At 31.7% G+C, this 27,422-nt stretch overlaps 1 protein-coding gene and 1 long non-coding RNA gene across 2 annotated transcripts in view; both read right to left on the minus strand.

Moving 5' to 3' along the window:
• Positions 1–2,224: 2,224 nt before the first annotated feature.
• The window catches only part of LOC127698856 (uncharacterized), a 35,482-nt gene continuing 10,284 nt past the window's right edge, over positions 2,225–27,422 (minus strand). The window contains exons 6-23 of the mRNA XM_052202551.1: positions 25,472–25,575; positions 24,270–24,391; positions 23,474–23,639; positions 22,887–23,071; positions 21,552–21,662; positions 21,031–21,102; positions 20,658–20,708; positions 19,788–19,846; positions 19,278–19,424; positions 18,148–18,349; positions 17,205–17,251; positions 16,987–17,028; positions 16,357–16,543; positions 15,751–15,886; positions 9,189–9,295; positions 8,759–8,883; positions 3,793–3,912; positions 2,225–2,701 (exon numbers count right to left, since the gene is read on the minus strand). Of these exons, the coding sequence (XP_052058511.1) occupies positions 2,524–2,701; positions 3,793–3,912; positions 8,759–8,883; positions 9,189–9,295; positions 15,751–15,886; positions 16,357–16,543; positions 16,987–17,028; positions 17,205–17,251; positions 18,148–18,349; positions 19,278–19,424; positions 19,788–19,846; positions 20,658–20,708; positions 21,031–21,102; positions 21,552–21,662; positions 22,887–23,071; positions 23,474–23,639; positions 24,270–24,391; positions 25,472–25,575 (2,161 nt within the window). The 3' untranslated portion in view covers positions 2,225–2,523. The remainder of the gene's footprint in view (positions 2,702–3,792; positions 3,913–8,758; positions 8,884–9,188; positions 9,296–15,750; positions 15,887–16,356; positions 16,544–16,986; positions 17,029–17,204; positions 17,252–18,147; positions 18,350–19,277; positions 19,425–19,787; positions 19,847–20,657; positions 20,709–21,030; positions 21,103–21,551; positions 21,663–22,886; positions 23,072–23,473; positions 23,640–24,269; positions 24,392–25,471; positions 25,576–27,422) is intronic.
• On the minus strand, positions 13,313–15,642 carry LOC127698919 (uncharacterized). The gene is made up of 2 exons (XR_007980978.1): positions 14,863–15,642; positions 13,313–14,293 (listed from the first exon to the last, which is right to left on the minus strand). It is a non-coding gene; the product is annotated as an uncharacterized LOC127698919 (long non-coding RNA).

Genomic DNA, 27,422 nt, shown 5'->3' on the forward strand with positions numbered 1-27,422 from the left:
GTCATCTTATATTGTAACTTATATTGAACAAAAATCACCATTTCAGAAAAAATATTTGTTAATATTTTGGTTCTTAAAGTAAGTTTCAAAACACTGGCATTGATTCTCTGAGATTTTCTTGGAAAAAATTTTGATTAACAGCAGATTTCATTGAATACTATACTAAACAGGTGTTTTTCCACCTGTTACAAACAAAGATCAAATGTAACAGTTACATTGTTTACTGAAGTACCTTTGTAACTAAAAAATACATGGTTTAAGTCAAATATTTGAAGTCTCATACATAAGAGTGATGTGCCTGCTATAAAAAATTAATTGACAAGTTAAAGCTGAACCTTGCCATTATTAATGCATTCTGTGGATTCATTTATTTATATGGATGGAGGAAAAAATGTATTTTCGTGGATATTTGAGGGGGTGGACAGGGGGGTACCCTTCTCCCACCTCCCGCCCCTACCTCCCACTTTTAGAATCTTTTTTTCTCTCCCACCTATTTTTTGTCTCCCACCTCCCACCTCCCTCAATAGCTGTCCACCCCCTCATAGTTGATTTCATGGTTTGCCAAAGTCTGCATATATTTGTTAATTTATGTGTCATTTGGTCTCTTGTGGAGAGTTGTCAAATTGGCAATCATACCACATCTTCTTATTTTTATAAATAGAAAAAAAAATATCCTTCATTGAACATTTAAATTTGTGGTCTACCTTTACCCACGAAATCCACAAAAATTGGTATCCCAGGAATACTATTGAATCCACAGTAATGTATTGGCAGAAATTTCAATGACATCCTATGCATTATGCTATATTTTTCAAATGAATTAGTGTAAATGAAACTGATTTAAAATAATACTTCCTCAGAAAATGTTATGCTTAATGATACAATATTAATCTACAGACTCCAAAAGTCAAGGTACCTTTTCTAAATATTCAAGACATTGATACCTATCTAGGCTACTATAGTGCAGAAAAATTGTCATTTCAACATAAATTTTCCATTGATTTTTGTTCATTTCTTTAAAAATTTCCAAGACAACACTACCCATCTCACTAAAAACAAAGAAAAAAATTCCTAAAAGCACAACTGCTGCTACTTAACACCTCTGAGCTCAATGCAAAAAAAATATGCAAATTGACAAAAGGTTTAAAAATAATAATGATGCAATGTCCCCATGACTTTTGTTGATTGTCTTTAAGTTTTACAATTAAATATTAGACATGACTGTATAACACTATATTCAAATATTTTTATCCATAACAATTTACCAGTAGTCCTTGGTTAAAATATAAGCAATAAAAAATATACAAAAAGTAACAAATGTATAACAAAATAATATCATTAACAAATAAAAAATCTCTACAACTTGCAATGTATTTATTGGACTTCTTTTGTAAACAACTTAAATGTATAATAAACTTTGATAACATTCAGCAAAAAAACCCATTACAATTCACAGCCTATGGTAAGATAAGATATCCTAGTTTCAGGTCCAGATAGAAAATAATACAGAAACTGGAAACAAACTAATTTTTTGAAATGCTTTGTGTGGAGAATTTGCAGGGTATTAAAAACTAATAAAATCCATAAATAAATATATAAATCATTTAGCACCTGGAGTCGGTGTCACAAAAAAACTTACGACTAAGATTAATCGTAAGTCATGAACAATTCAGTATACCTACGACTAATCTTAGTCGTAATTTTCTTTGTGAAATCGACTCCTGATACCAGACTTTCTATGAGTTAGACCAAGCAGCTAAACTAATCCTATCAACCTTAAATAAACAAAAAAACTGTACATATGGAAGACTATATATATATAGTTTAAAATAAACAAACAAACAAAAAAAAAACAATTAAGATATGCAAATTAGGATTATCGTTAAAAGTTGTTCCTTGATCAATACATAATATTACTTTGCTGTGTAATGACAAAAAAAAGATTTTGTTACAAATCTAAAAAAATCCTGAAACCCTGTCACTGTGAGTCAAACAGGGTATCATCAATCTTTATTTACTTACTAGAAAATTAACAAGGAACACTGTGTCTACCCACTACTCTTCATTGCAGTGAACAAGTTAAATTTCCAAGGAATTGACCTAATTCATATATAGTTACAGCCAAATTCAGACTTTTGAGAAAGGGGTATTTCGAAGAGGAAGGGAATAAAAATGCTATAATACCCTCACTTTTATGGTCAAGAATTAAATCAGAGAAGAAAAAGATGTTCTTAACCCATTTTATTGTAAAGAATTAACCCACAAAGAAAAAAAAATTCTTAACCCACTATTTTTTGCTTGTACCCCAAAATTAATATAATATCACATCATTGGTTGAATTTCCATTGTTAAAGACATTTTTAACCAATCACAACATTTTGGTGTATGCTTTTGAAAATATTACCCAAAATGCATTAGATTCTGAAATAACAAATTGCAAGATTTCCTTATTTGCTTCTATTCCCTGGATTAGAAATGCTGACTTTTGACCTTCATGGTTGTGTTGCTAAGAAGCTGCCTACATTACACATGTTGAACTTGGTCGTCATGACTTTGTTGTGTCATAAGACCTTCTGAATCACTTCCTGGTACTAAAAGTTTAAACACATTCTGTAACCTTCCTACTGACTCAGTCAAACCTGCATTTACTACATATCTCTTGTGCCATACTTCTTTGTAAGGTTCCATTAACTCTAATAACCTGAAACGAAAATTACTTAATAGTTTACACAAGTTCAAATATTTGACAATATGCAACTACTTTTTTTTAACATAACTATATTTGTTCACATTCAAATTTTATCATAAAGCAAAGTATGTATTAAAATAATGTGAGGCAACAAAAGAAGTCATCACAGATCCAGGTTTCTGTTAAAACTATTTTCTTCTAAGGATAACCTTCAATGAGCGTGCCCTGGAAAGTATCTGTCTGAAGATAGATGGTCTTCTGTTGCCAGAGGAGAACTTCATTAAATTTAAAATTACAGTAAAATATTTTCCTCCAGTCTGTTATAGTGAAAAAAAAAAATCCCAAAAAACTTTTAATAGATTATGAAACACATTGACCTATTTTCCCCAATAGCAATCATACTAAATTCTTGATATTTTCAATAATACTTTAATTATTTATGATCAAACAAATTTCACTTGAAACAATCCTATCTCTTAACAAATCTGCTTTAAAAAAAAAAATTCCAATTCTGTTCTAACTGTTACAAAAGCTTATCTACAATCTGTTAGCTGTTGAATAGACTACATTCGAGTTATATATTTCCTTTACCGGAAAAGTTCCTCAATAAGCAAACCTTTATGACGTCATTTACCAGATAGAGGGGACTGCCTGTATCCCTGCACTATTAAAGTTCATCAAGCATCTTCGTGATCGTCATTATGCAGGATAAACTAGAAATAATCATTTCCCTAATGACAGCAGTGCTGATTATCATTTATAAGAATTCAATTTGCCGAATAATTCCTGCAATATAGCATCATATTTTTTCAGCCACTCGCTCAACATGGGAAGGAAGTGACGATGCCCCTAAACGCACGAATGATTTTCACTAAAACCAAAGTTTTTGACGGAAATGCAACAAACTCGAAAGTGGTCTATTCAAATTGATCAGGCACAACCAAGGTAAAATCTAAGGTAGAGTAACATGAATTAAGCTGATCCACTTGAAAAATTTTGAGCAGCTTTTGTTACAATCTGATTATTGATAAAATTGATAAACAGCTGAACAATTTCTGCTCTAATCTTAACCTGCATTTAGTAGTCATAGTCAAGTTACTAACCTGTTAGCCAGATCTGTTTTGACTGTAGCTGGAAGATTACTGACCCCCAAATTTACAACAGCATAACCTGCATGTCCAACCATTGGATTCTTACCAGCCAGTAACAAGGATTTACATATTCTACAATGAAAAAAAGAAAATATAAAGTGAAATTGAATATGGTTGATAATTATTTTAAATGAACATGGGCATGAATTCAATTACTGTATGACAAAGCAAAATAAATAAAGCACAAGCGCCAAAGCCTACATGATGAATTGGTAAATATTACTGTAGAGAATACATCTACCAATACATTCACCGATCTGTATTAGACCATGAACCTGCAATGTTATTTTTTTTTATATGTTTTAAAAATATATCAATTTTAACTAGAGGCTCTCAAGAGCCTGTGTCGTTCACCTGTATCTAGAGTGTTTTTGGAAATCATGTAAAATAAGGTTAAAATCATAATAAATAGTATTTGATACCCTAATAATGATTGAGGCCAAGTTTGGTTTAATTTGGCCCAGTAGTTAAATTAAAAGCAAGTCATCCTATTTTAGTCTTACAATAGTTACTGAAGACCCCATATCATTATTTAAATTAGTTTTCAAGTTGTGACCATTTGAAATTGTTTTTTTTACAATTTTCCCTTAGACTTCTATAGTTAACCCCTATGTTCTATTTTTAGCCATGGCGGCCATGTTGGTTGGATACATTTTTCAATCAATATACCCTATTGAAAATTGTGGCTAAGTTCAATTCTATTTGGCCCAGTAGATTAAGAGGAGAAGATTTTTGTAAAAGATTACAAAAATTTACGAAAAATTGACTATAAAGGGCAATAACTCCTTAAGGGGTCAATTGACAATTTTAGTCATGTTGACTTATTTGTAAATCTTACTTTGCTGAACATTATTGCTGTTTACAGTTTATTTCTATCTATAATAATATTCAAGATAATAACCAATAAAATGCTTCGCTGGGCGCAGCTTGATACGACCACAGAGGTCGAACCCTGAACAGTTGGGGCAAGTATGGACACAACATTCAAGCTTGATACAGCTCTGAATTTGGATTGTGATTAAATATTTGACACAGCATAGGTTTCTGACACAGAAAGAATGTGGTCTAAGAACTTCAATTTTTTTAATTTACCTATTATGGTCCAATGTCCAAAATCAAAATACATGGCTAGATTCAGCATATCAAAGAACCCCATATATTCAATTTTTGTTGAAATCAAACAAAGTTTAATTTTGGACCCCAACTTGGACAAACTTGAAAACTGGTCCCATAATCAAAAATCTAAACACATGTTTAGATTCAGCATATCAAAGTACCCCAAGAATTCAATTTTTGTTAAAATCAAACTAAGTTTAATTTTGGACCCTTTGGACCTTAATGTAGACCAATTTAAAAAACGGGACCCAAAATTAAAAATCTAAAAACACGGTTAGATTTGGCATATCAAAGAACCCCAATAATTCAATTTTTGATGAAATCAAACAAAGTTTAATTTTGGACCCTTTTGACCTCAATATGAACCAATTTGATAGCGGGCCCACAAAATAAAAAATCTAAATACATGGTAAGATTCAGCATATCAAAGAACCCCATATATTCAATTTTTGTTGAAATCAAACAAAGTTTAATTTTGGACCCCAATTTGGACCAACTTGAAAACTGGGCCAAAAATCTAAAATCTAAATACATGTTTAGATTCAGCATATCAAAGAACCCCATATATTCATTTTTTGTTGAAATCAAACAAAGTTTAATTTTGGACCCCAACTTAGACCAACTTGAAAACTGGTCCCATAATCAAAAATCTAAACACATGTTTAGATTCAGCATATCAAAGAACCCCAAAAATTCAATTTTTGTTAAAATCAAACTAAGTTTAATTTTGGACCCTTTGGACCTTAATGTAGACCAATTTAAAAAACGGGACCCAAAATTAAAAATCTAAATACACGGTTAGATTTGGCATATCAAAGAACCCCAATAATTAAATTTTTGATGAAATCAAACAAAGTTTAATTTTGGACCCTTTTGACCTCAATATGAACCAATTTGATAGCGGGCCCACAAATAAAAAATCTAAATACATGGTAAGATTCAGCATATCAAAGAACCCCATATATACAATTTTTGTTGAAATCAAACAAAGTTTAATTTTGGACCCCAATTTGGACCAACTTGAAAACTGGGCCAAAAATCTAAAATCTAAATACATGTTTAGATTCAGCATATCAAAGAACCCCATATATTCAATTTTTGTTGAAATCAAACAAAGTTTAATTTTGGACCCCAACTTAGACCAACTTGAAAACTGGGCCCATAATCAAAAATCTAAACACATGTTTAGATTCAGCATATCAAAGAACCCCAAGAATTCAATTTTTGTTAAAATCAAACTAAGTTAAATTTTGGACCCTTTGGACCTTAATGTAGACCAATTTAAAAACGGGACCCAAAATTAAAAATCTAAATACACGGTTAGATTTGGCATATCAAATACCAATAATTCAATTTTTGATGAAATCAAACAAAGTTTAATTTTGGACCCTTTTGACCTCAATATGAACCAATTTGATAGCGGGTCCACAAATAAAAAATCTAAATACATGGTTAGATTCAGCATATCAAAGAACCCCAAGAATTCAATTTTTGATAAAATCAAACAAAGTTTAATTTTGGACCCTTTTGACCTCAATGTGGACAAAGTTGATAACGGGGCCCAAAAATCAAAAATCTAAATACATGGTTAGATTCAGCATATCAAAGAACCCCATATATTCAATTTTTGTTGAAATCAAACAAAGTTTAATTTTGGACCCCGATTTGGACCAACTTGAAAACTGGGCCCATAATCAAAAATCTAAATACATGTTTAGATTCAGCATATCAAAGAACCCTAAAAATTCAATTTTTGTTAAAATCAAACTAAGTTTAATTTTGGACCCTTTTGACCTTAATGGAGACCAATTTGAAAACGGAACCAAAAATTAAGAATCTAAATACACGGTATGATTCAGCATATCAAAGAACCCCAATAATTAAATTTTTGATGAAATCAAACAAAGTTAAATTTTGGACCCTTTGGACCTCAATGTGGACCAATTTAAAAACGGGGCCCAAAATCCAAAAACTTAATACACAGTTAGATTCAGCATATTAAAGAACCCCAAGAATTCAAGAATAAAACCCCATTGAAATTGATCAAGAAATAAGCAATTTATACCAAGTATCTTCTTTTGCACAATACTGTGCAATTGAATATTTCTTGCTATTGTGCAATACTGTACAATTGACAATTTCTTGCTATTGCGCAATATTGTGCTATTGGATATTTCTTGCTATTGCGCAATACTGTGCAATTGAAGATTTCTTGCTATTGCGCAATACTGTGCAATTGAAGATTTCTTGCAATTGTGCAATACTGTGCAATTGAAAATTTCTTGCTATTGCACAATACTTATTATATAATAATTTACACATCCTGTTTGGTGTGTATCTCCTACCATATCATTATTATTTGCTTTTAAATATTAATCAGAAATAACCAACTTAAAATGGAAAATTTTAAAAGAAAAAAAAAAAGGAAAAAAAGAAAAAAAAAAATCCCCCCCCCCCAATTTTTTGAACCCCCTTATGATTCATCACCCCCAAACTCAATCCCAGCCTTCCCTTTGTGGTATGTTACCTTGCAGTACAATTTCAGAGAGATCCATACACTTGAACACAAGTTATTGTCTGGAAACTAGAAAAATGCTTATTTTTGGCCCCTTTTTGGCCCCCAATTCCTAAACGTTTCGGGCAATTACCCCCAAACTCAATTCCAGCTTTCCCTTTGTGATATGGAACCTTGTAGTACAATTTCAGAAATATCCAAACACTTACACACAAGTTATTGTCATGAAACTAGAAAAATGCTTGTTTTTTGCCCCTTTTTTGGCCCCTAATTCCTAAAATTTTGAGGCAATTACCCCCAAAATCAATTACAGCCTTCCCTTTGTGATATGGAACCTTGTGGTACAATGTCAGAGAGATCCATACACTTACACACAAGTTATTGTCTGGAAGTTACAAAAATGCTTATTTTTGGCCCCTTTTTGGCAACTAATTCCTTAACTGTTGGTACCATAACCCCCAAAATCAATCCCAACCTTCCTTTCGTGGTATTGAACCTTATGGTAAAATTTCATGGAGATCCATTCACTTAAACTAAAGTTAGAGTGCGAAAACCAATGTGTCTTCGGACGACGCCGGACGACGCCAGACGACGACGACGACGACGACGCCAACGTCATACCAATATACGACCAAAAAATTTTCAATTTTTGCGGTCGTATAAAAACTTTATTTTCCATTGGACGGGTCTACTTCATTTACGACATGGATGGTCAAGTTTTACTTTCATGTGACGTGTTTCCAACTTTTATTTCAAGTGTTTTCATGCTTTAAGTTTATTACTTTGTTTCCTGAAAGTTGATAAAAAGCAACCAGTAGCTGGATTTTTTTCGTTCATGAAATGACCATTTATTTCCTGATTGTCCGTGGACATACCCCCTTTTTACAAACTTAGGTAGCGATGGTATGCATTGTACATTTGAAACAGCTGCGAAATAATGTTTGGAACTAAAAATTAAGGAAAAATTATCCAAAACTATTGTTAGCAAGCTGAAATATTTATCAAATTTATACATATTTTTCTGTCTTGTAAGAAATTATTTTTCTTTTTTTTTCTGACCGTTCGACCTGACATTTTCACAAAAATCTGTAAACCAACAAATTAAAAAATCCTGGCCTTATGAGAATTTCGGTGATTCCTTGTATCCTTTATAAGTATTATTTGATGTAAACATGAATCAGAAGCATACAAGGTAAGTCAACTACTTTTGTGTGGATACTGATCTACTAACTTCAATTTTTTCTTCCAAAAAAAATAAAAAATACAAAATCATACGGTTGCCCTTACCTTGCAGAAAATATCATCAGATCACAGGTAAGGCTTAGTTCCTTTTTAATTTGTTCGCCATCTTCACAGGTCATATTTAGCTTTAGCACTTCTTGCTGACACTTCTTCAAATGACGAACACTTCTCTGAAGAAAAAAAATTCTACTTCAAAAACAATCAACCAAATTCATAAAAACATAAAACACATAATATAAGTATCGCACAATTGATAATAATTTTACACTGCATTTTTATTATAGTCATAGAAAATATATGCTGGAAAAGAAATATTTAAAATTTTTAATTATGACAAAAGTCATATATGACTTCTGAATGATATTAGTATCTGTAAATGACTAAATTTCAATTTGGAAACAGACGTCATCATGTCAAGGGAGACAACTACATCAAATTATTTATGCTATAAGTGTTGAGCAAGGGAGATAATTACCTGTAAGGCCTCTGGTGTTAAATGTTCTATAGGCACTGCATCAGGATTAAAGAAGAATTGAAATAACGTTGATCCATTTTCATCTGGTAATTTATGACTATCTCCACCTAAATAAGATTGACAATTTAAAATATTAAAAATCTGTGAAATTTTAAATACATATGTACTATAAAATTCAAGACTTTATTGTATAGTGCCTACATCTAGATTTATTCTAATTAATATCAATTTTATTCAGAGATTCATATTTTAAAATAAAAGAGTTATAATAAAATCATTCCCACCTTTTAACTGCAGTTGAAATCAAATTTGACTTATAAAACATTGATTACTACGAGGTAAATTTAACCTCAACCTTGTTTTCTTCAGAAATTTGGTATTTGAGTTACACATTATTTACATAGCAGCAATGAAATAATCAAAGCACGAAAGCGCTGTAAAGGCAGTTAATTACAGGTTGTGTGTATTTTAAGTCCAGTTATATCATTATCTTGCATAGTACAGTGTACTTATCAGAGGTGGCTTTCAGTATTTAAGATTTAGAGTTCTCTAATGGTATTGAATAAGTTTTATGAATGTCATATTCTGAGCACTATATGAAGGCGATTGTTCTCACTTGTTTATGAACTAGTGCATTATGTCCAGTTTGTACCTTTTTTATCTATGTTTATAGTCAAATTAGTTATCAAAGGTACCAGGATTATAATTTAATACGCCAGACGTGTGTTTCGTCTACATAAGACTCATCAGTGACGTTCAGATCAAAATAGTAACAAAGCCAAACAAGTACAAAGTTGAAGAGCATTGAGGACCCAAAATTCCAAAAAGTTGTGCCAAATACGGCTAAGGTAATCTATTCCTTGGATAAGAAAATCCTTAGTTTTTTCATTGGCAATCATAACACATCTCCTTATTTATATAATGATCTATATTCAACGACCTCAGGTACAAAAAAAATGTATGTAACTAAACTATGATGGGAAACCTTTGACTTCTTTCTTTATATAAACTTTTGATTTGGTACCATAGAACTATGTAGAGTAAATGTACATTGCAACATGTCAACTCTTTCAACTCCAAGCAAAATTATATTTCCAAGCATAAAGTAATTTATGAATGAAATAAAATGCTCCGCTGGGGCGCAGCTTGATACGACCTCAGAGGTCGAACCCTGAACAGTTGGGGCAAGTATGAACACAACATTCAAGCTTGATTCAGCACTGAATTTGGATTGTAATTAAATATTTGACACAGCATAGGTTTCTGACACAGAATGAAAGTGGTCTAAGATACTTAAAAAAAAATTAATTTACCTATTCAAACCATATCATTATTATTTGCTTTTATATATAAATCAGAAATAACCAATTTAAAATGGAAAATTTTAAAGAAAAAAAAGGAAAAAGAATCCCCCCCCAAATTTTTTGAACCCCCTTATGATTCATCACCCCAAAACTCAATCCCAGCCTTCCCTTTGTGGTATGGTACCTTGCAGTACAATTTCATAAAGATCCATACACTTGAACACATGTTATTGTCTGGAAACTAGAAAAATGCTTGTTTTTTGGCCCCTTTTTGGTCCCAAATTCCTAAACGTTTAGGGCAATTACCCCCAAACTCAAACCCAGCTTTTCCTTTGTGATATGGAATCTTGTAGTAGAATTTCATAAAGATCCATACACTTACACACAAGTTATTGCCATGAAACTAGAAAAATGCTTGTTTTTTGCCCCTTTTTGGCCCCTAATTCCTAAAATTTGGAGGCAATTACCCCCAAAATCAATCCCAGCATTCCCTTTGTGATATGGAACCATGTGATACAATGTCAGAGAGATCCATAGACTTACACACAAGTTATTGTCATGAAACTAGAAAAATGCTTATTTTTTGCCCCTTTTTGGCCCCTAATTCCTAAAATTTGGAGGCAATTACCCCCAAAATCAATCCCAGCATTCCCTTTGTGGTATGGTACCTTGCAGTACAATTTCAGAGAGATCCATACACTTGAACACAAGTTATTGTCTGGAAACTAGAAAAATGCTTATTTTTGGCCCCTTATTCCTTAACTTTTTGGGCAATTACCCCCAAACTCAAACCCAGCTTTCCCTTTGTGATATGGAACCTTGTAGTACAATTTCATAAAGATCCATACACTTACACACAAGTTATTGCCATGAAACTAGAAAAATGCTTGTTTTTTGCCTCTTTTTGGCCCCTAATTCCTAAAATTTGGAGGCAATTACCCCCAAATTCAATCCCAGCATTCCCTTTGTGATATGGAACCTTGTGATACAATGTCAGAGAGATCCATAGACTTGCACACAAGTTATTGTCATGAAACTAGAAAAATGCTTGTTTTTTGCCCCTTTTTGGCCCCTAATTCCTAAAATTTGGAGGCAATTACCCCCAAAAATCAATCCCAGCATTCCCTTTGTGATATGGAACCTTGTGGTACAATGTCAGAGAGATCCATACACTTACACACAAGTTATGTCTGGCAGTTACAAAAATGCTTATTTTTGGCCCCTAATTCCTTAACTGTTGGTACCATAACCCCCAAAATCAATCCCCACTTTCCTTTTGTGGTATTGAACCTTATTTTAAAATTTCATTGAGATCCATTCACTTAAACTAAAGTTAGAGTGCGAAAACTAATGTGTCTTCGGACGACGACGACGCCAACGTCATACCAATATACGACCACAAAATTTTTTTTGCAGTTGTATAAAAAGGAGTTCTTAATTAAGAAATAAACTGATTCGCTGAGCGCAGCTGGATACACCCGCAGGGGTACTACCCTGAACAGCTGGGGCAAAAATGGACACAATATTCAAGCTTGATACAGGTCTGAATTTGGATTGTAATTAAATATTTGACATAATATAGTTTCTGAATAAATGTAGTCAATGAACTTGAAATCGGTTATATGAATTGAATTTATATTCAATTAAAGATTTCTTGCTGTTGTGCAATACACTGTGCTGTTGTGCAATACTTAATAAATTTGTTGCCAGAGTATAAACAAATAAAGTTCAATTTCTTCTCAATGTCATATTTGAAATTTATGAAAATCAATAGGGAGATTACATCAATAGCTATAAATAATTCGCAAAGTTTCATGTGAACTGCTTAAAGCATTTTTGAGTTGTTGTCCAAAAACTGGAAAATCCCCCCTTTTTTAATGAATAAAACCCCATAACTCAGAAATGTAAAATCTAAAATTTATAAAATTCTAAAGGGAGCTTACGGATTGATAATTTAGTCTTAGATGCAAGATTTTTTTATCAGTTGTTAGTGGCTTTGAACTAGCTGTCAGTAACTGCGAGTACTCTCAGATTTGTACTTAGTGTCTTTTTGTTGTTTGGATGTACAACTACCTGACCACGTCCACTTGTATTTGTATTTATCCATCTGATGAGTTTAGCCTCTTTTCAACTGATTTTTATAGTTCTTTCTTATATTGTACTGTTACACCACTGTCCCAGGTTAGGGGGGGGGGGGGGGGTTGGGATCCCGCTAACATGTTTAAGCCGGCCACATTCTGTATGTACATGTATGTTCCTGTCCCAAGTCAGGAGCCTATAAAAGTGTAATTCAGTGGTTGTCGTTTGTTTATGTGTTGCATATTTGTTATATTTGTTCATTTTTTTACATAAAATAGGCCGTTAGTTTTCTTGTTTGAATTGTTTTACATTGTCATTTCTGGGCCTTTTATAGCTGACTGTGCGGTATGGGCTTTGCTCATTGTTGAAGGCCGTACTGTGACCTATAGCTGTTAATTTCTGTGTCATTTGGTCTCTTGTGCATGTGTGGAGAGTTGTCTCATTGGCAATCATACCACATCTTCTTTTTTATATTTACATCAACAGATATAAAAAATTCACCAAAGTCAAGGTGAGACAACAAAACTTAGTTGTAAGATCTCTGAAATTTTTTACACGGTACGAGTTTTTCTCATTGTTGGAGATTGTACGGTGACAGTAACACCTGTAACTGCTTAAACCCATTTCTTATGCACTTTAGTTTGATAAACTCACTGAATATCATACCACATCTCCTTATTTTCATATGCATTACAATTTACATGTGCATGTAATTGTAAATATATATATATCAGAACAAAATTCATTGCGTCACTTTTATTTATGCATCCTTTGGCACAATACAAGTTCTAAAATTACACAACATAAAACAACTAAATGTTATTTCAGATGAAAGTTTTGTTTCAGTTCCATTCATAGTATTTATTAGAATTTTGTATGTTTTGCCAAGTCCAATAATTCGCTCTATGTGACATAGAGACATAGTTGACTAAACCACCAGGTGTCGAACATTCAAGAATTTTCAGTGTTTCTGTTTTTATTTGATGAAAAGGTTGCCTGAGCTCTAGGAGCTTTAGGTTTTATCACGGGATATTCTGTGCTGTCAATAATAATCCAAGTCGTAGGAAACTTTAATTTGAAGTTGGATGGTGAAAAATACCTGACTAAACCACTAGAAGGCCAAGTGTTAGCCTCACACCACTGTTTAGACATAAAAACAATCCATGTATACACAATATTCTTAACACTAGATTCAATCTAGAATCTAGACAGTTCAAAGTTGGTTGTATGATGCCTCAATTTCATCAAAGTCATAAAAAAACTGATTTTCAACTGACACCCTATCAATTTGAAAATATATGTATCTCAAACAATGTGCTGCTGGACCAAGTGTGGTCAAAACAAATAAAAATTTAGTATACAACTCTAAACCGGTATAAAAATGCATGGCTGTGTCACGTGTCTTCATTTCAAAATTCTCTGCTGAAAACATAGGCATTGATGGTGTTTGCGTAATTCCATCTGTGAAGCTCAACATTAGCTCGGCAGTTGGTGAACAGTCATAAATCCTTTCTGCAGTATGAATGACTTCTTCAGGAAAACCAACTTTACAATCAAAACTTTCCTCTAGATTTCTACTACAATATTCATCAAGTTTAGTTCTTTTTTCACAGGAAACTGCCCTGATTTTTCTTTTTGCGGACGATTCAGTCTCTTGCTTGGTCCAGGAAAATAGGCTGGGAATTGCAGTAGACTTAAGTCTCTGTATGGTGGGTTTGCGCCCTGAAAAAGGTTATAAAACATTAGTTTTTTTATAATTAAATGAACTTCCATTAGCAATGTATACTTTGTACTACCTGGCTAAATATTAACTAGATTTATTCATTAAAATCTGGATAAAACTATGTTTGCCTGATTCAATGTATGTTATGTAAATCCAAAGGACAAACAATGAGAGACTTATGCAACAAACGTACATTGTTTGTACCTAAATAACTATAATATAGATGAGAGCATGTCATTGTTTTGTTCCTGTTAACATTGTCATTGATATTTTTCAAGAAAGTCTATGAGGCATAGCTTACGCATTCCTGTCATTACTACATTAGCATAATTACTGCTAAAATAATTCTCAGTATGATATACCTCTTGTAAGAAATCATTATAATTGTAGCAATCACCAAAAAATCTCAAACAGATCACATTGAATCGTAATCCAAAAAATTATGACGTCTTGAATTACCCACCCCTTTTATTCTAAAACGATAATTGCGGTTGTAAACAAACTTTGGTTTATTCGCATGGCGATTACATATATAACTATATATTTCACAAAGAAAATAGAGTTTTACCATGAATAGTTTCCTGCACGTAGTCTTTTTCAGTAAAACGTGCCTTGCAAACAACAGCTGATTGAGATGGACTCCACGATATCATCGTGTTCTCGTCCAATCTGCGTATGGGCCATGGCGTTGATCCAACTTTTCCTTCTTTTTAAGTCATTTGGAAATGCATGTCCTCCTCTTAAATGACATTCAGGTACACAACAACAAGTATTTGGCATCGTTAATTAAAAATATAACTGAAATAGTTGCACAGTGCAGAAACCGGAAGAAGAGGAACAGGATCCGCTACCACGGCGCCACCTATTCAGGAACGATAATTTGCTACTTTATATAACTGCGAAAATAACGTTAGACGGGTTCACGTGCATAAACAGAAATGCGCTTTAAATTGTATAATATAATTCATGTTCAGTCGACCTTTAATTATTATATCAACGACTGAAATGATTTATAAACATCTAGATTGCAGATAACACTCGAAATTAACCCGAGCTCTTTCCACACGGAATTCAAATAATTCTAGTTTGTCAATCGGTTGACTGCTTATAATGCAAAATACTAATATATCAAAAGTTTTTAAAACTAACAAAACACAATGATCGTTTCTCTATTTCCCAATGTAAATGAAATGAAACAAAAAACATTTTATATCGCAATAAGAAGAGGAGAGAATTCAACATTTCCGGATCTACTTGGAGTCTAATGACCCCCCACGTAGATAAGTTGGATATCGCGGAAGGAAGGATTAACCCGGCAACTAGAAAGGCATTAAAGCACTGCCTTTAAAAACACATCTTAGAAGATACCATGGAAAAGATTTGAGTGTTTTTGATATTCATTTTTCTTCTGAAAAATATAATCAAGCTAATGTTGTATAGTAGGATTGGCATTTACCTGCTTGTCCTCTACAACAGCGTATGAGATATGTTTCTGCTCGACCAAGTTCCACTATCACATGACCAATTGTATTTGAGGTGTCCTTAAAAATGTGACGATTTAAAAGCTCCCCGAGGTTGCCATACAAATAATCCTGAAATTCAAATAATTAAAACCCTTAAAGTCATCTTTATAACGGTAAAATATAAATAATGGTGAAACAATATATGCAAAGAAATATCACTAGTTAGTGGTTTCTACAAGAAAATTCATTTCTTGGGGGAATTCAAATTCCAGGCATTCATTTTCAACATTGTCTTTTTAAAGGCTATTCAGGGTTTTTTTAACATTTTTTTTCAAAATAAGCAGTTTGTAAAGTAATTGTCAGAAAAGTTTCTGAAAATTTTTAATATGTTCAAGAACATCAAGATTGTCTTACAGCCAAAAACCTCAAGAATTCTATACTTTAATGGATCTATATACACACGTTCTTCAATTATATAGATTTTGCTACAAATTCTCACATGGTCATTTGCGATAAACTAATTCCCACTAAATGAGAGTAATGCTAGTTTAGAACTATGTCTGTCCTTTTTTATGGTGATCTATGACACATGAATTTACCTGGTGACAATCAGAATTCCATGCTAATCCTGCAAGTACAAGGATACCAGGCCAGGCAAATGGTAAATGTGTTAAGTGTCCTTTACCAGACCAGTTACAGACTATTGCCCCTAGAGCACCATGGGCATCCCCACATTTTACAGCACTAAAAATGTTGTTTATAGCTGCCTCAGGACAACCTGCTAAACTGAAATGTAAAATAAGTTGATTTTATTATCGTCCATGTTGAATAAATATCCCTCATTAATGATGTACTGTAAAACTTCTTATTTTGTGCCCCTATTTTTCTAAATGTATACATTTTTTTATGTAATAATCATTGCCATTTTTTGTGGAACTTACAAATGATGGATTACTTGTGTCCTTGAAAAATTATGTATGAAAGAACTAATATCATAATATCATAAAATTTGTATTAAGTAACACCTTGCAACTTTGCAACAATCCAGGCTGAAAAATGCAATAGGTACATTTTACCCAAGTTTCATTGACTATTTTTACTTATTAACAGTTATTATTTTTTTTCAAAGAGAAAATCAAAATGAAAATTAATCAGACCAGTTATTAGAACATATGAATTCATTTGGAATGTTCCTCCTCCAAATTTTCCATTATATTTGTATTTATTACCTGTTCCATGCTGAAGTTCCTGGACACATTATATAACTTATCCTGAAAGTATAAAATAAAAGTCTTAAGAGAAACAAATTATTTTTGTTGAAAAAAAGTAGTATCCCTTGTTTTAAATTTGAGTTTGAACTTATTTTTATTTCTGTTATTGATAAATTTGGAAAAATTCTGTAATCACCAGTTTTTTATCTGAAGGTTTGGTTTGACATTATATTTACCCATGACTGGACAATGGTGAACAAAATCTCTGGAAATCATAGTCTGCCTACAAAATAAAGATACCAGATATTCAGATATGCTCTTACAGTTTCATGACTTTTTTCAAGAAATTGATAGTTTACTTCACTTTATACATCTTACCCAACAGAATTAGTTATTAAGTGACCTGCTGAGACAATATTGGAAGTCAATCAGTACCAAAGTAAAACAAGAGCAATACCGGGTCTGGACCTGCCTGGCTGCATACAATGAATTGAGGTTGCATGTATACTGAAGCATAACTAGAAAATTTCCTTGTACCATAAGTTTTGTAAATTTCAAACTATCTGCAAACCGGAAGTGGCTGCACTGCAGATTAAAAATTGCTTACATGCTATGAATCAGCATTATCAAGCTGCAGACCAAATATAAAGTCATTCCCTTCAATAGAAGCCAAGAAAACTTTGACGAAAGTTCTCAACCTAAGGTCATTCTGATGGACGGAGTCAATGACTACTATCAACAACTACTTCTAAAGATTATTCCAGAAAGCTATAAATATATTCATGTTTCATATGTAAAACCTGCAAGGAGCAGTACTAGATGGAGCTCAAAAATGTCATGGCCCTATTAGAATATTTTTGAAAAAAATATACCGGGGTGTAATGAACAATTACCAAAGTGATCAATCCACTGAGCTAGCTGACAGACCTGTTATAGTATTTCTTTTGTGAATCTTAATTATTCTGTGAATTTCAAGGTATATATCTTCTTTTTTTCATAATTTTACAGATTCTTTGCTACAGGTTTTAGAGAAACCCTTAACTTATTTTTTTCTCAAAATCATACATTCAGCATTATGATATGACATTGTTAATATCCCTATAAAACTGCCTGCCATAAAGTTTATTAGAGTTTTCTCAAATTGTTAATACATCATCATGGATTATATTTTTGGCATACCTGTATACCATATTCACTGATGACAACATCTGGTGGCAGGTGAATTAACAGTTCCGAGTCCATACCATGTAACGGATACCCACATATATTGAGAATCTGGTTATGGCGTAGAGGTAAAAGTTTCACAGCATCAGTCACATCTAACACATTATTTTCTGTATCAATCACAAAACTACTCAACCGTGGACCAAGACTTACAAACCTAAAACATAATATACAGTTATCATTATTATCATAAACTATTAACACAGGGCTATGCCTTGTATTTGTAACCTAATCACAAACTTTTAACAATAATTGATGCCACAGAAGCAGGAAACACCATGCCTCAATCTTGGTTCTGCCACTGTTGCAGACTAGACAAAACTCATAACTCAAGTATATTAATACAAGCTTTATTTTTAAAAACTCTATATGTAAAAAAATATTCCCACATGTCTCTCTTTTCGCTTCTATATTGAAAATAACATTAAGTTATTAGATGTTCCAATATAAATTACAGCAATGTTGGCATTATGTTATGATATATATTAAAAAAAACAAAATCATATTTAAAATATCTTAAGTGCTAAGAGTGACATTGTTTTTTTCACAAAAAATCCATTTCATTTTTGTAATGTAATTTCAAACTGCTTCTCTAAAACAATGTTCTTTGAAAGAATTCAAATAATTATTATTAACATAACATTTAATTTTTTTTTAAATCAAATGTCAATATAACAATTTTTACTAAAAAAAAATATGGAGATGTGGTATGATTGCCAATTAGAAAATGAGCCTTGTAAAATTGAAGGGGGCTTATGTGATTCATCTAAATTCTCCAGTGGAATGCAAGAATATGTATAGAGGAATATATGGTAACAATGTCAAAATGTAATATGAAAAATAACCTGGACTGGGTTGCACAAACGTCAATTAAAGTTAAACGTCATTTAAATTTTAATTGTTAATCAGATGTATTGTATTTGTTTATGAATTAATTGACACTTAAAATTAAAAAAAAATATTTTAATGCTAATTGACATTTGTGCAACCAATTCCATATCAATGGAACAGCATTTTTATTGCTATCTCTACAGTTGCTTGATCAGTTTAAAAACCTTAAGTTCTATTCTGCATGGCAAACTTACTGACTATCTGTAAAACAAGTCATAAAATCTTCAATGGTTGAGTATATATCATCTAGTTCATCAAACTGGACCTGTGGTGCCACCTCTAACACAGGGACTAACTGTATACCTAGATCAGTACAATGATCTACCAAATCCATTATCTCACTGTAAGTTAGCAGATCATAAATGAGAATTATTGACTAAAGAAATAAATATTGAAAAAGGTCATAGAAAGAGGTCAATGTTGGTTCCTAGTGTCTGTAAAACTTTGATACATAAAAACATTGCTGTAATTATCGGGGAAATCTGGTCAATATCAATAGTAAAGTGAATCAATACCAGAATTAACAGAATGTTACCAGAAAGTTCAAACAATGAAAATATCATAAAAACGAACTTTTATTTCAATAAAGTAAAATCATTTTCTCTTTTCTTATTTTTGAAGGTTTTTGAAATGGGCTCTACAAGCTTAAGAATTATAGACATCTGCTTTTCTTTAATGAAAGGAACTAAAATGTATAAAAGCACCTTTTGGAATATCCTAATTGCCAACCTTGTGTCTTTAAAAACCTGCAAAACAACTGCACCTACAAAAGAGATATGCTTTTATGTATTTTGTCTGAATTCAGGAATCTATCATCTTTCTGTAATTCATTGACATCTTGCTAAGACTCATTAATGATTTAGAAATGACAATATTGTGCATTTTTTGTTAAGTTTTGTTGTCAGGTTGAAATCTCTACTGCACACCTTGTATTCAAATAAACATACAATTCTAAAATAACGATGTCTACTTGAAAGTTTTCTCAAACAGGTACCAAATTCATCATTCTGATCTTATTACACACATTTTTATAATTTATATTAATTTGGATTTGTATGTCTTAATCTTAGTTGTATAAGGTCATATCAAATTGTATGAAAAACTATATTTCAGTTAATTCCTATCTTTCATTTGTAAATGATGACATCATCATCTGGTTTGCAAAGAAACAAGAGAAGATATGAGGTCAAAGAAACAGCCCAACAGAAAATGATGTTTTAATATCTCATCTTGACAATTATTTGATGTTTGCTTAACAACTATTGGCAAATATTTCATGCATATCCAAGACAAGAAAAACTTGATACAATAGATTGTGCAAATTAGGTCAATCATTATTAAGGAGAGAAAATTTGGGCTGTCACTGGAAAAAGAGAATAAATTACTTAACAACTGTTAAATATTTCATGTATATTCGGGACCAGAACAAATTAACAATTAGGCACTACAAGATAGGTAAACTAGGAGGAAAGTCTGAAAATTTGGATTGCCACTGGCAAATGAGAGTATGTTTGCTTAACAACTATTTGCAAATATTCCATACATATTCAGGACGACAATATTTTTGAGCTTACCATATTGATTTTAAGTCCGACTAATGTGTCTATCACCCTCTTTAGAGTTTCCTGTAAAAAAATATCAAGGTATATGAACTATCTATTGAAATAAGTTGAAATCTTTCAGATATTGATTAATCTAGAATAAGCAGTTTTGCTATGAAATGATAGTTTTAAAATTTGTATTTCATAAACATTTTAATATTGTGATATTATTTGCATGTCTTATTATTCAAATAACTATGATTAAAATATGGGGAAAAAAAACATAAATTGATACTGCATAAAATAAGTAGGTAAAATATGTGTCTAATCCTTTTATGGCTCTTTTTGCAAAAAACTTAAGCATTAATAAAATACATGAATTTTAAATCTATAATATTTGTCTTACAAAGTTAGGTAATCTGCCTTGTGAAGCATCAAAAAGAACTCCTCTGTAGTGTAGATCAGGCCAATCATCAATCTGGAAAAATACATGTTTTCAATTACAAACACTTACTGAAAACTAGGGACACCTTACAGAAACTATTTCAGCCTTGTTCTGTTTTCTATAAATCATTATGGCTTTTAACCGTAAACAACATGATAGATTTCATTGTTTCACTTAGATGTTTTAGTTACACTTCAAATGCATGCAATGAACTAAGATATTTCAGTCATGGTGAGAACAATGTATGTTCATTTTCCTACAATCGTTTTAACTGAAAATCTCAAAGACACTCACTTCAGATAAGAGACTGGAATCTTACATTGTAACTAAGACTAATAAATGTAATAATCATTGTCTTTGTACTATGCTGTCAAAATGATGTAGAATTTAAGAAATACCAACAAATGATCCCTGTATAACTATCTCATCATTACATTTTTTAATGCCACCAATAGTTACAGGGTTCTGTAAGAAATACTTACCAAAAGTCCAGGTATAATTATTTCCTCATTATCTTTATACAATGACATCAGCTGATACACAGTAGATATGGCACAATGTAAACTGCTGTAATCACTACACAACATTTTTATCTGAAAAAAACAGTGAACAGAACATTACATGTAATCATGATCATTTGGATGCGTTTTATAATTTATTTTAGCTTGAAATGTAAAAATATGTAATTTCACTGAGTTTCAGTTTTTGTAAAATTTCAAGTTGTAACCATAATAACTTGTATTGAGATGCAGCTTTATAAAGTACATAAAAAAACTTTTAAAATCATTGTACTTGATTTTCATATGATGAAGACATAATCTTTCAATCAGTTTAATTGAGGTTTGGAGCTGGCATGTCAGTAACTGCTAGTAGTCCTTTGTTTATTTATGTATCATTGTCATTTTGCTTAGTTTCTTTTGTTACCTATTTTGACATCGGACTCGGACTTCTTTTAAACTGAGTTTTAATGTGCGTATTGCTATGTGTTTCTTTTTTCTACATTGGCTAGAGGTATAGGGGGAGGTGGCCTTTGTTAGTCTTGTATGTTTTTTAATATTAGTTCATTTATATGTTTTGGAGTTTAGTGTGACGTCCATTTTCACTAAACTAGCACACAATTTTATTTAGGGGCCAGCTGAGGACCACCTCCGGGTGCGGGATTTTCTCGCTGCATTGAAGGCCCATTGGTGGCCTTCGGCTGTTGTCTGCTCTTTGGTCGGGTTGTTGTCTCTTTGACATATTCCCCATTTCCATTCTCAATTTTATTTTTATATATCTTATAACATTTGAGCTATGAACCCTGAACTTGGTCATCATGGACATGTAACCTTGACATGTCATTGTGAAAAATCTTTTTTGACATATTACCATTGACCTATTGACCTGTCCATATGATATAGTGAATTTGTATATAGTCCAGATTATTTGACCTTTGACATATGAAACAGATGTCCTTGAAATACTGTGAGTTTGACTTATCCCAAGAACGCCTGATAACCCCCTTTGACCTACTGACCAGTTAAATGTGATACAGCACCAGCTTTGTATAACTACAAGGGTGTTTAATGTCCTAGAATGGCAGAAAAACCCTTACATGATCATTTTTAAACCACTGATTTGTAACCTTTGAACCCTGGAGCTGTCATTGTAATGCAGTATCTTATAAAACCCTTGACATGTAGATTTAGTCTTACTGACATGTTCTTGTGATATAGTGAATGTGTACATGTATTCCATCTAACATATGAGGTACTGACTTGTCCTTGTGATATAGTGAGTTTGTACATTTCATGACATTTGACCTTTGAGGTACTGACCTGTCCTTGAGATATTGTGAGCTTGTATAACCCATGTCCTGGACATAATCTGTTGTTGACATGGCACTGAAGATGTGGTACTCTTGTATCACTCAGACTACTTAGGAGGTTGACTGACAGATCCAGACCCAATGATGTAAAACTAAGTTTTCTCATTTTTACAATCTTCATTACTTGTATGGAATCTAAAATGATAATAATTTTCATTACAGATCAAGCTTTTATATGAAGATACTTTTTTGGAATCTTTGTGGATTATTTGTTTGAATGTTTGAAATTCTTTTATAATATGTATTTTTTTTCAGAATAAAGTGTTTTAACATATCGCTTTGAAAATTTGTACTTTTTTCTGATAAGCCAAGTGTTTAATTTACATAAATTCAATTACTTCAGAATATTCATTGAACATTCTAGGTACAAAAATTTTACTGAATAGTTTTACTGTCCTAGAATCTTGTTTATTAAGGACATGCTATTTTTGGTAAACTAATCAGTTAAACATTTTTACTGTAAGTTGATATTTATGTATTGTTTTCCCTAAAGCTAGCTATGTGGTTTTAGCCCTGAAAACAAATCTGGTTCCTTACTTTCAGCTGGTCCCCCTGACACATATATAGGAAGATGATGACGGATGACAAAAGGTTTTGTTTCTTGCTGTAGCATGCTCTGTGGTTGGGGCCATAACAAGCTCAGTTTCTCTTCTGTAACAACAGGGTGAGGTGGCTGGATCATGTCATCAAAAGATACTGTTTTCTGTAAAGAAAAAAAAATCCTTCCATATATTTTGTGCAAATCTCCAAAGAAATAGCAATGTTTCTATATATCTTGCTCTAAAGATGTAATTGCCATAATGCATTTTATGCTACCCCTGATTATTTTCCACTTACAAATGACTAAGGTTATCATGTTACGCAAATTATTTGAACAGGGTCAATTCTATTTTGATAGTTTCAAAAGCTTTATAAAAAGTTTTTCTCAAGATTTTGAAACCAAAATTGGACCAACAGAACTCTAGTAAGGTTAACAAACCTGATTCAATCTATTTCTCAGATTTCAACAATTTTAAGCTGTTTGACTAGTTCTTGACAAAATTCTAATTCAAATGGCTAATTGAGAAATAAGAATTGTTGAAACATGACTGGTTTCTGCTGTAAGCATTTTATTTTTTTGTACCCAACTAGAGAAAAATCTATGTAGTCAGGGCTTCCCATTCAAAATGCAAAAATAGAAAAATACTGCAATGTAATTATTTATTTTCTTTATTTGATGAAATTAAGAAATCTATAAACTAAATGTACAACTGTTGTCAATTTTATGTAAAATTAAATCTGATTAAGAAACCCATTAAATGACAGTGAATTCTTGGGTATCACCAGTACATACCATAAATATAGGAGTCTTCAATTCAGGAGATCCTGGTTCTGATCCATTAGCTGCTGTTCCATTCATCTCTATTGTTTCTGTACCAGCTCCAATGTCAGATTTCAAAGAAAGTTTTCCCAAATCTATAGAAATAACAAAAATTATGTTCAAATGAAATTGATAAGATTGAAGGAAAAGATACTGTAGTTTCCTTCCAGTGCATCGAAATAATCTTTCCAAAAAAACTGCTAACACTAACTATAATTTGTAGCAACTACAAGAATTGTTCCATATTACATTAATTTACACTTGAGTGGATATTACATCAACAGTCAATAATTTAATTTTGGATGTAACGCGCCTTCTGATTGGCTGATGTTGTTTTGTTTATCAGCTCATAGACATAATTTTGTCGTGTGACCGTGACGTCATCAACATTTTTTCATGGTTCACTCCGGTTTAAAATGGAATTTAGAATCAAATTATAAGAAATGACTGTAATATTTTTTCTGTCTATTTGAAATAACATAAAAAATGTGGTGCACACTTTAAAAAAACCCGCTACGCAGGTTATTCAGTGTGCACAACATTTTTGATATTATTTCTTCATAGACGGAAAAAATATTACAGTCATTCCTTAAACAAATACCAAGCATGACCAATAAGGTAGAACCTCATTTTATTCTTTAAAATAAGCTTCGTTTAAAAAAATATAATAATAGAAAATTCTATTTTTAAACATTATAAAATCTCCAAGTTTAAGGAATCACTAGTCTCATACTCTGACAGCTTGAAACGAGAATGCATGTATTCCAATACAACAGCAAACCATATAGTATTTCTGGTCTACTAGAAATGTTCTTTTAAAACATTCCTACTCAGGAAAACTATGCAAGAAAAAAATTAAAGTACATAGCGTGTGACTTTCTGGAATAGTGCTTTGAATACTGCTTGAAACTTAGATTTTAAGTCTTGATTATTCAATTTATATGCTGACAATATTGCTACTGTCATCAGTAAAAATGCATTACTGTCTTGGTGCTAAAGTTAATAGATATTAGAATTTCCAATACTCTGTTTCATTTTTTTTTGTGTACTGTAGGTTTCTTAAAAGATAAAGTTTATTATATATAAAAAAAACCAAAGAAATTCATATTTCATGGTTACATAGACCAGCAAATCTACAAAATCTTATAAAAAAACCCACAAGGTTTGGTATTTACCGAATTCTTCTTCTATATTTATAAGTGGTGGAGGATTGTCTAAGGCATGGACTATTTCTTTCCTCGTTCCAGCTAAATCTTTACATGTCTTCCCTTCATCTTTGCTGTAAAAGATAATTCAAGGAATTATATTATTAATGAAATCACATGTAATCATTTATAGAACAAAATAACTTTACTTATCTGAAACAAGATTGATTATTACTGTGACTTGACTGTAAGTGTTGCTCTCCACCTTTTGCAATTTACTAAAAATTCTGACCAAATTGCAATTTGTTTTATAAAACCAAACTGTTCAACTGGTCAGAAATTTTAACAAACTGCTGTAGAAAACACAGTCATGTGGTGAAAGTGCAAGGTGATAAAATAAAGCATACTTACAATCCTATAAGACTTTAGGTAGCAATACACAGTTAGGAAAAAAAGTTAAAATTGACACTCATAATTTTTAACCACCCTCTTTCCCTTGCTTTCTAACAAATAAGGCTTAATGTTTGTGTTATGTATGTGCATATGTATGGAAACAGCATCTTCCATAGATTTGATTTCCAGTAGTTAAAATGGTCAAATATAATCTCTTCGGTGTAACCATGGCAACAATCTGCATTTATTTGAAACAAAATATTACAAAAAGGGGGTGAAAATGTCACAAAAGTCCCAAAAATTTGGTCCAAAGAAGAATATCAATCCATTAGAGTGTTACCTTTTCTGAAACCATAGAAATTCATCTATCAATAGGTCACAAAAAAATCATATGCATTTCATCTTATTTTTCCATACAATTGAATTGAAAAGTTCGAGGGTCAAATCTTTGTTGAAAAACACTACAATAATTTTTGGACCTATGGGTGTTACGGATGTGAAAATACGGACTGTCAAAACTGAAAAAATGGCCTATAAAACATGCAAAAAACAATCTTGATGTTTATATAAACCCACTTAGAAGACTAAATTATTCTTCAGCTATCTAAAAGTCAATTTTATTGTACAAAAACTTTCATATTTATAAAATTCACCATGGCCAAAATGTGAAACTAAACTTCTGTGTACTGCTACCTTAGTTCCACTCCAATGATATTATGAAAAAACAAATTTTCAATTTGTATACAAATTTTATTGTATTTGTCATGCTAAAGGTGAAGGTAGTAATTTTTTAATTGCTATAAAAATGTCCAAACTAAGTTTTCATACAATTTTTCTTTAGAAAAGTCTTCTATATTCATAAGAATCATACATCATTTGAATTAAAACATCTTATATTCAGTAAAATATATGTGAAATTACAATACATTGTTAGGAAGTTTACATGGGAGATAATCAATTTTCCTTTCGAAAAGTCTTCTATATTCATAAGAATAATGATTTTAGATTGTCTCCCATGAAAACTTACTAACAATGTATTGTAATTTCACATATATTTTACAGAAGATAAGATGTTTTAATTCAAATGATGTCTGATTCTTATCTTTTCAAAAGAAAAATTGTATGAAAACTTAGTTTTATAGTAATTCAAAAATTACTACCTACCTTTAGCAAATTACAATAAAAAATTTTATACAAATTGTTAGACTGATTTTTCATAATATCATTGAAGTGGAATAAATGTCTTATAGGATTTTAAGTATGCTTTATTTTATCACCTTGCACTTTCACCACTTGATTGTGTTTTCTACAGCAGTTTGCCAAAATTTTTGACCAGTTGAACAGTTTGGTTTTATAAAACAAATTTTAATTTTGTCATAAATATTCAGGACAAGAACAAGTTAATGCGAAAATTAATAACAAATTTAAAATTTACTTATAACAAAAAATACTAAAATATCCTTTAAATTAAAAATGTGCAGTCTACCACTATGAATTCAATTCTTGTACACTATCCATTTACAGCTAGTTTTGATTTCTTCTTTACTTAAATTATTGATTCAAGCTTTATCCTTTTAGCAATTGTGGT

Source organism: Mytilus californianus, unplaced genomic scaffold (genome assembly GCF_021869535.1).
Source record: "Mytilus californianus isolate M0D057914Y unplaced genomic scaffold, xbMytCali1.0.p SCAF_4, whole genome shotgun sequence".
Classification (NCBI taxonomy): domain Eukaryota; kingdom Metazoa; phylum Mollusca; class Bivalvia; order Mytilida; family Mytilidae; genus Mytilus; species Mytilus californianus.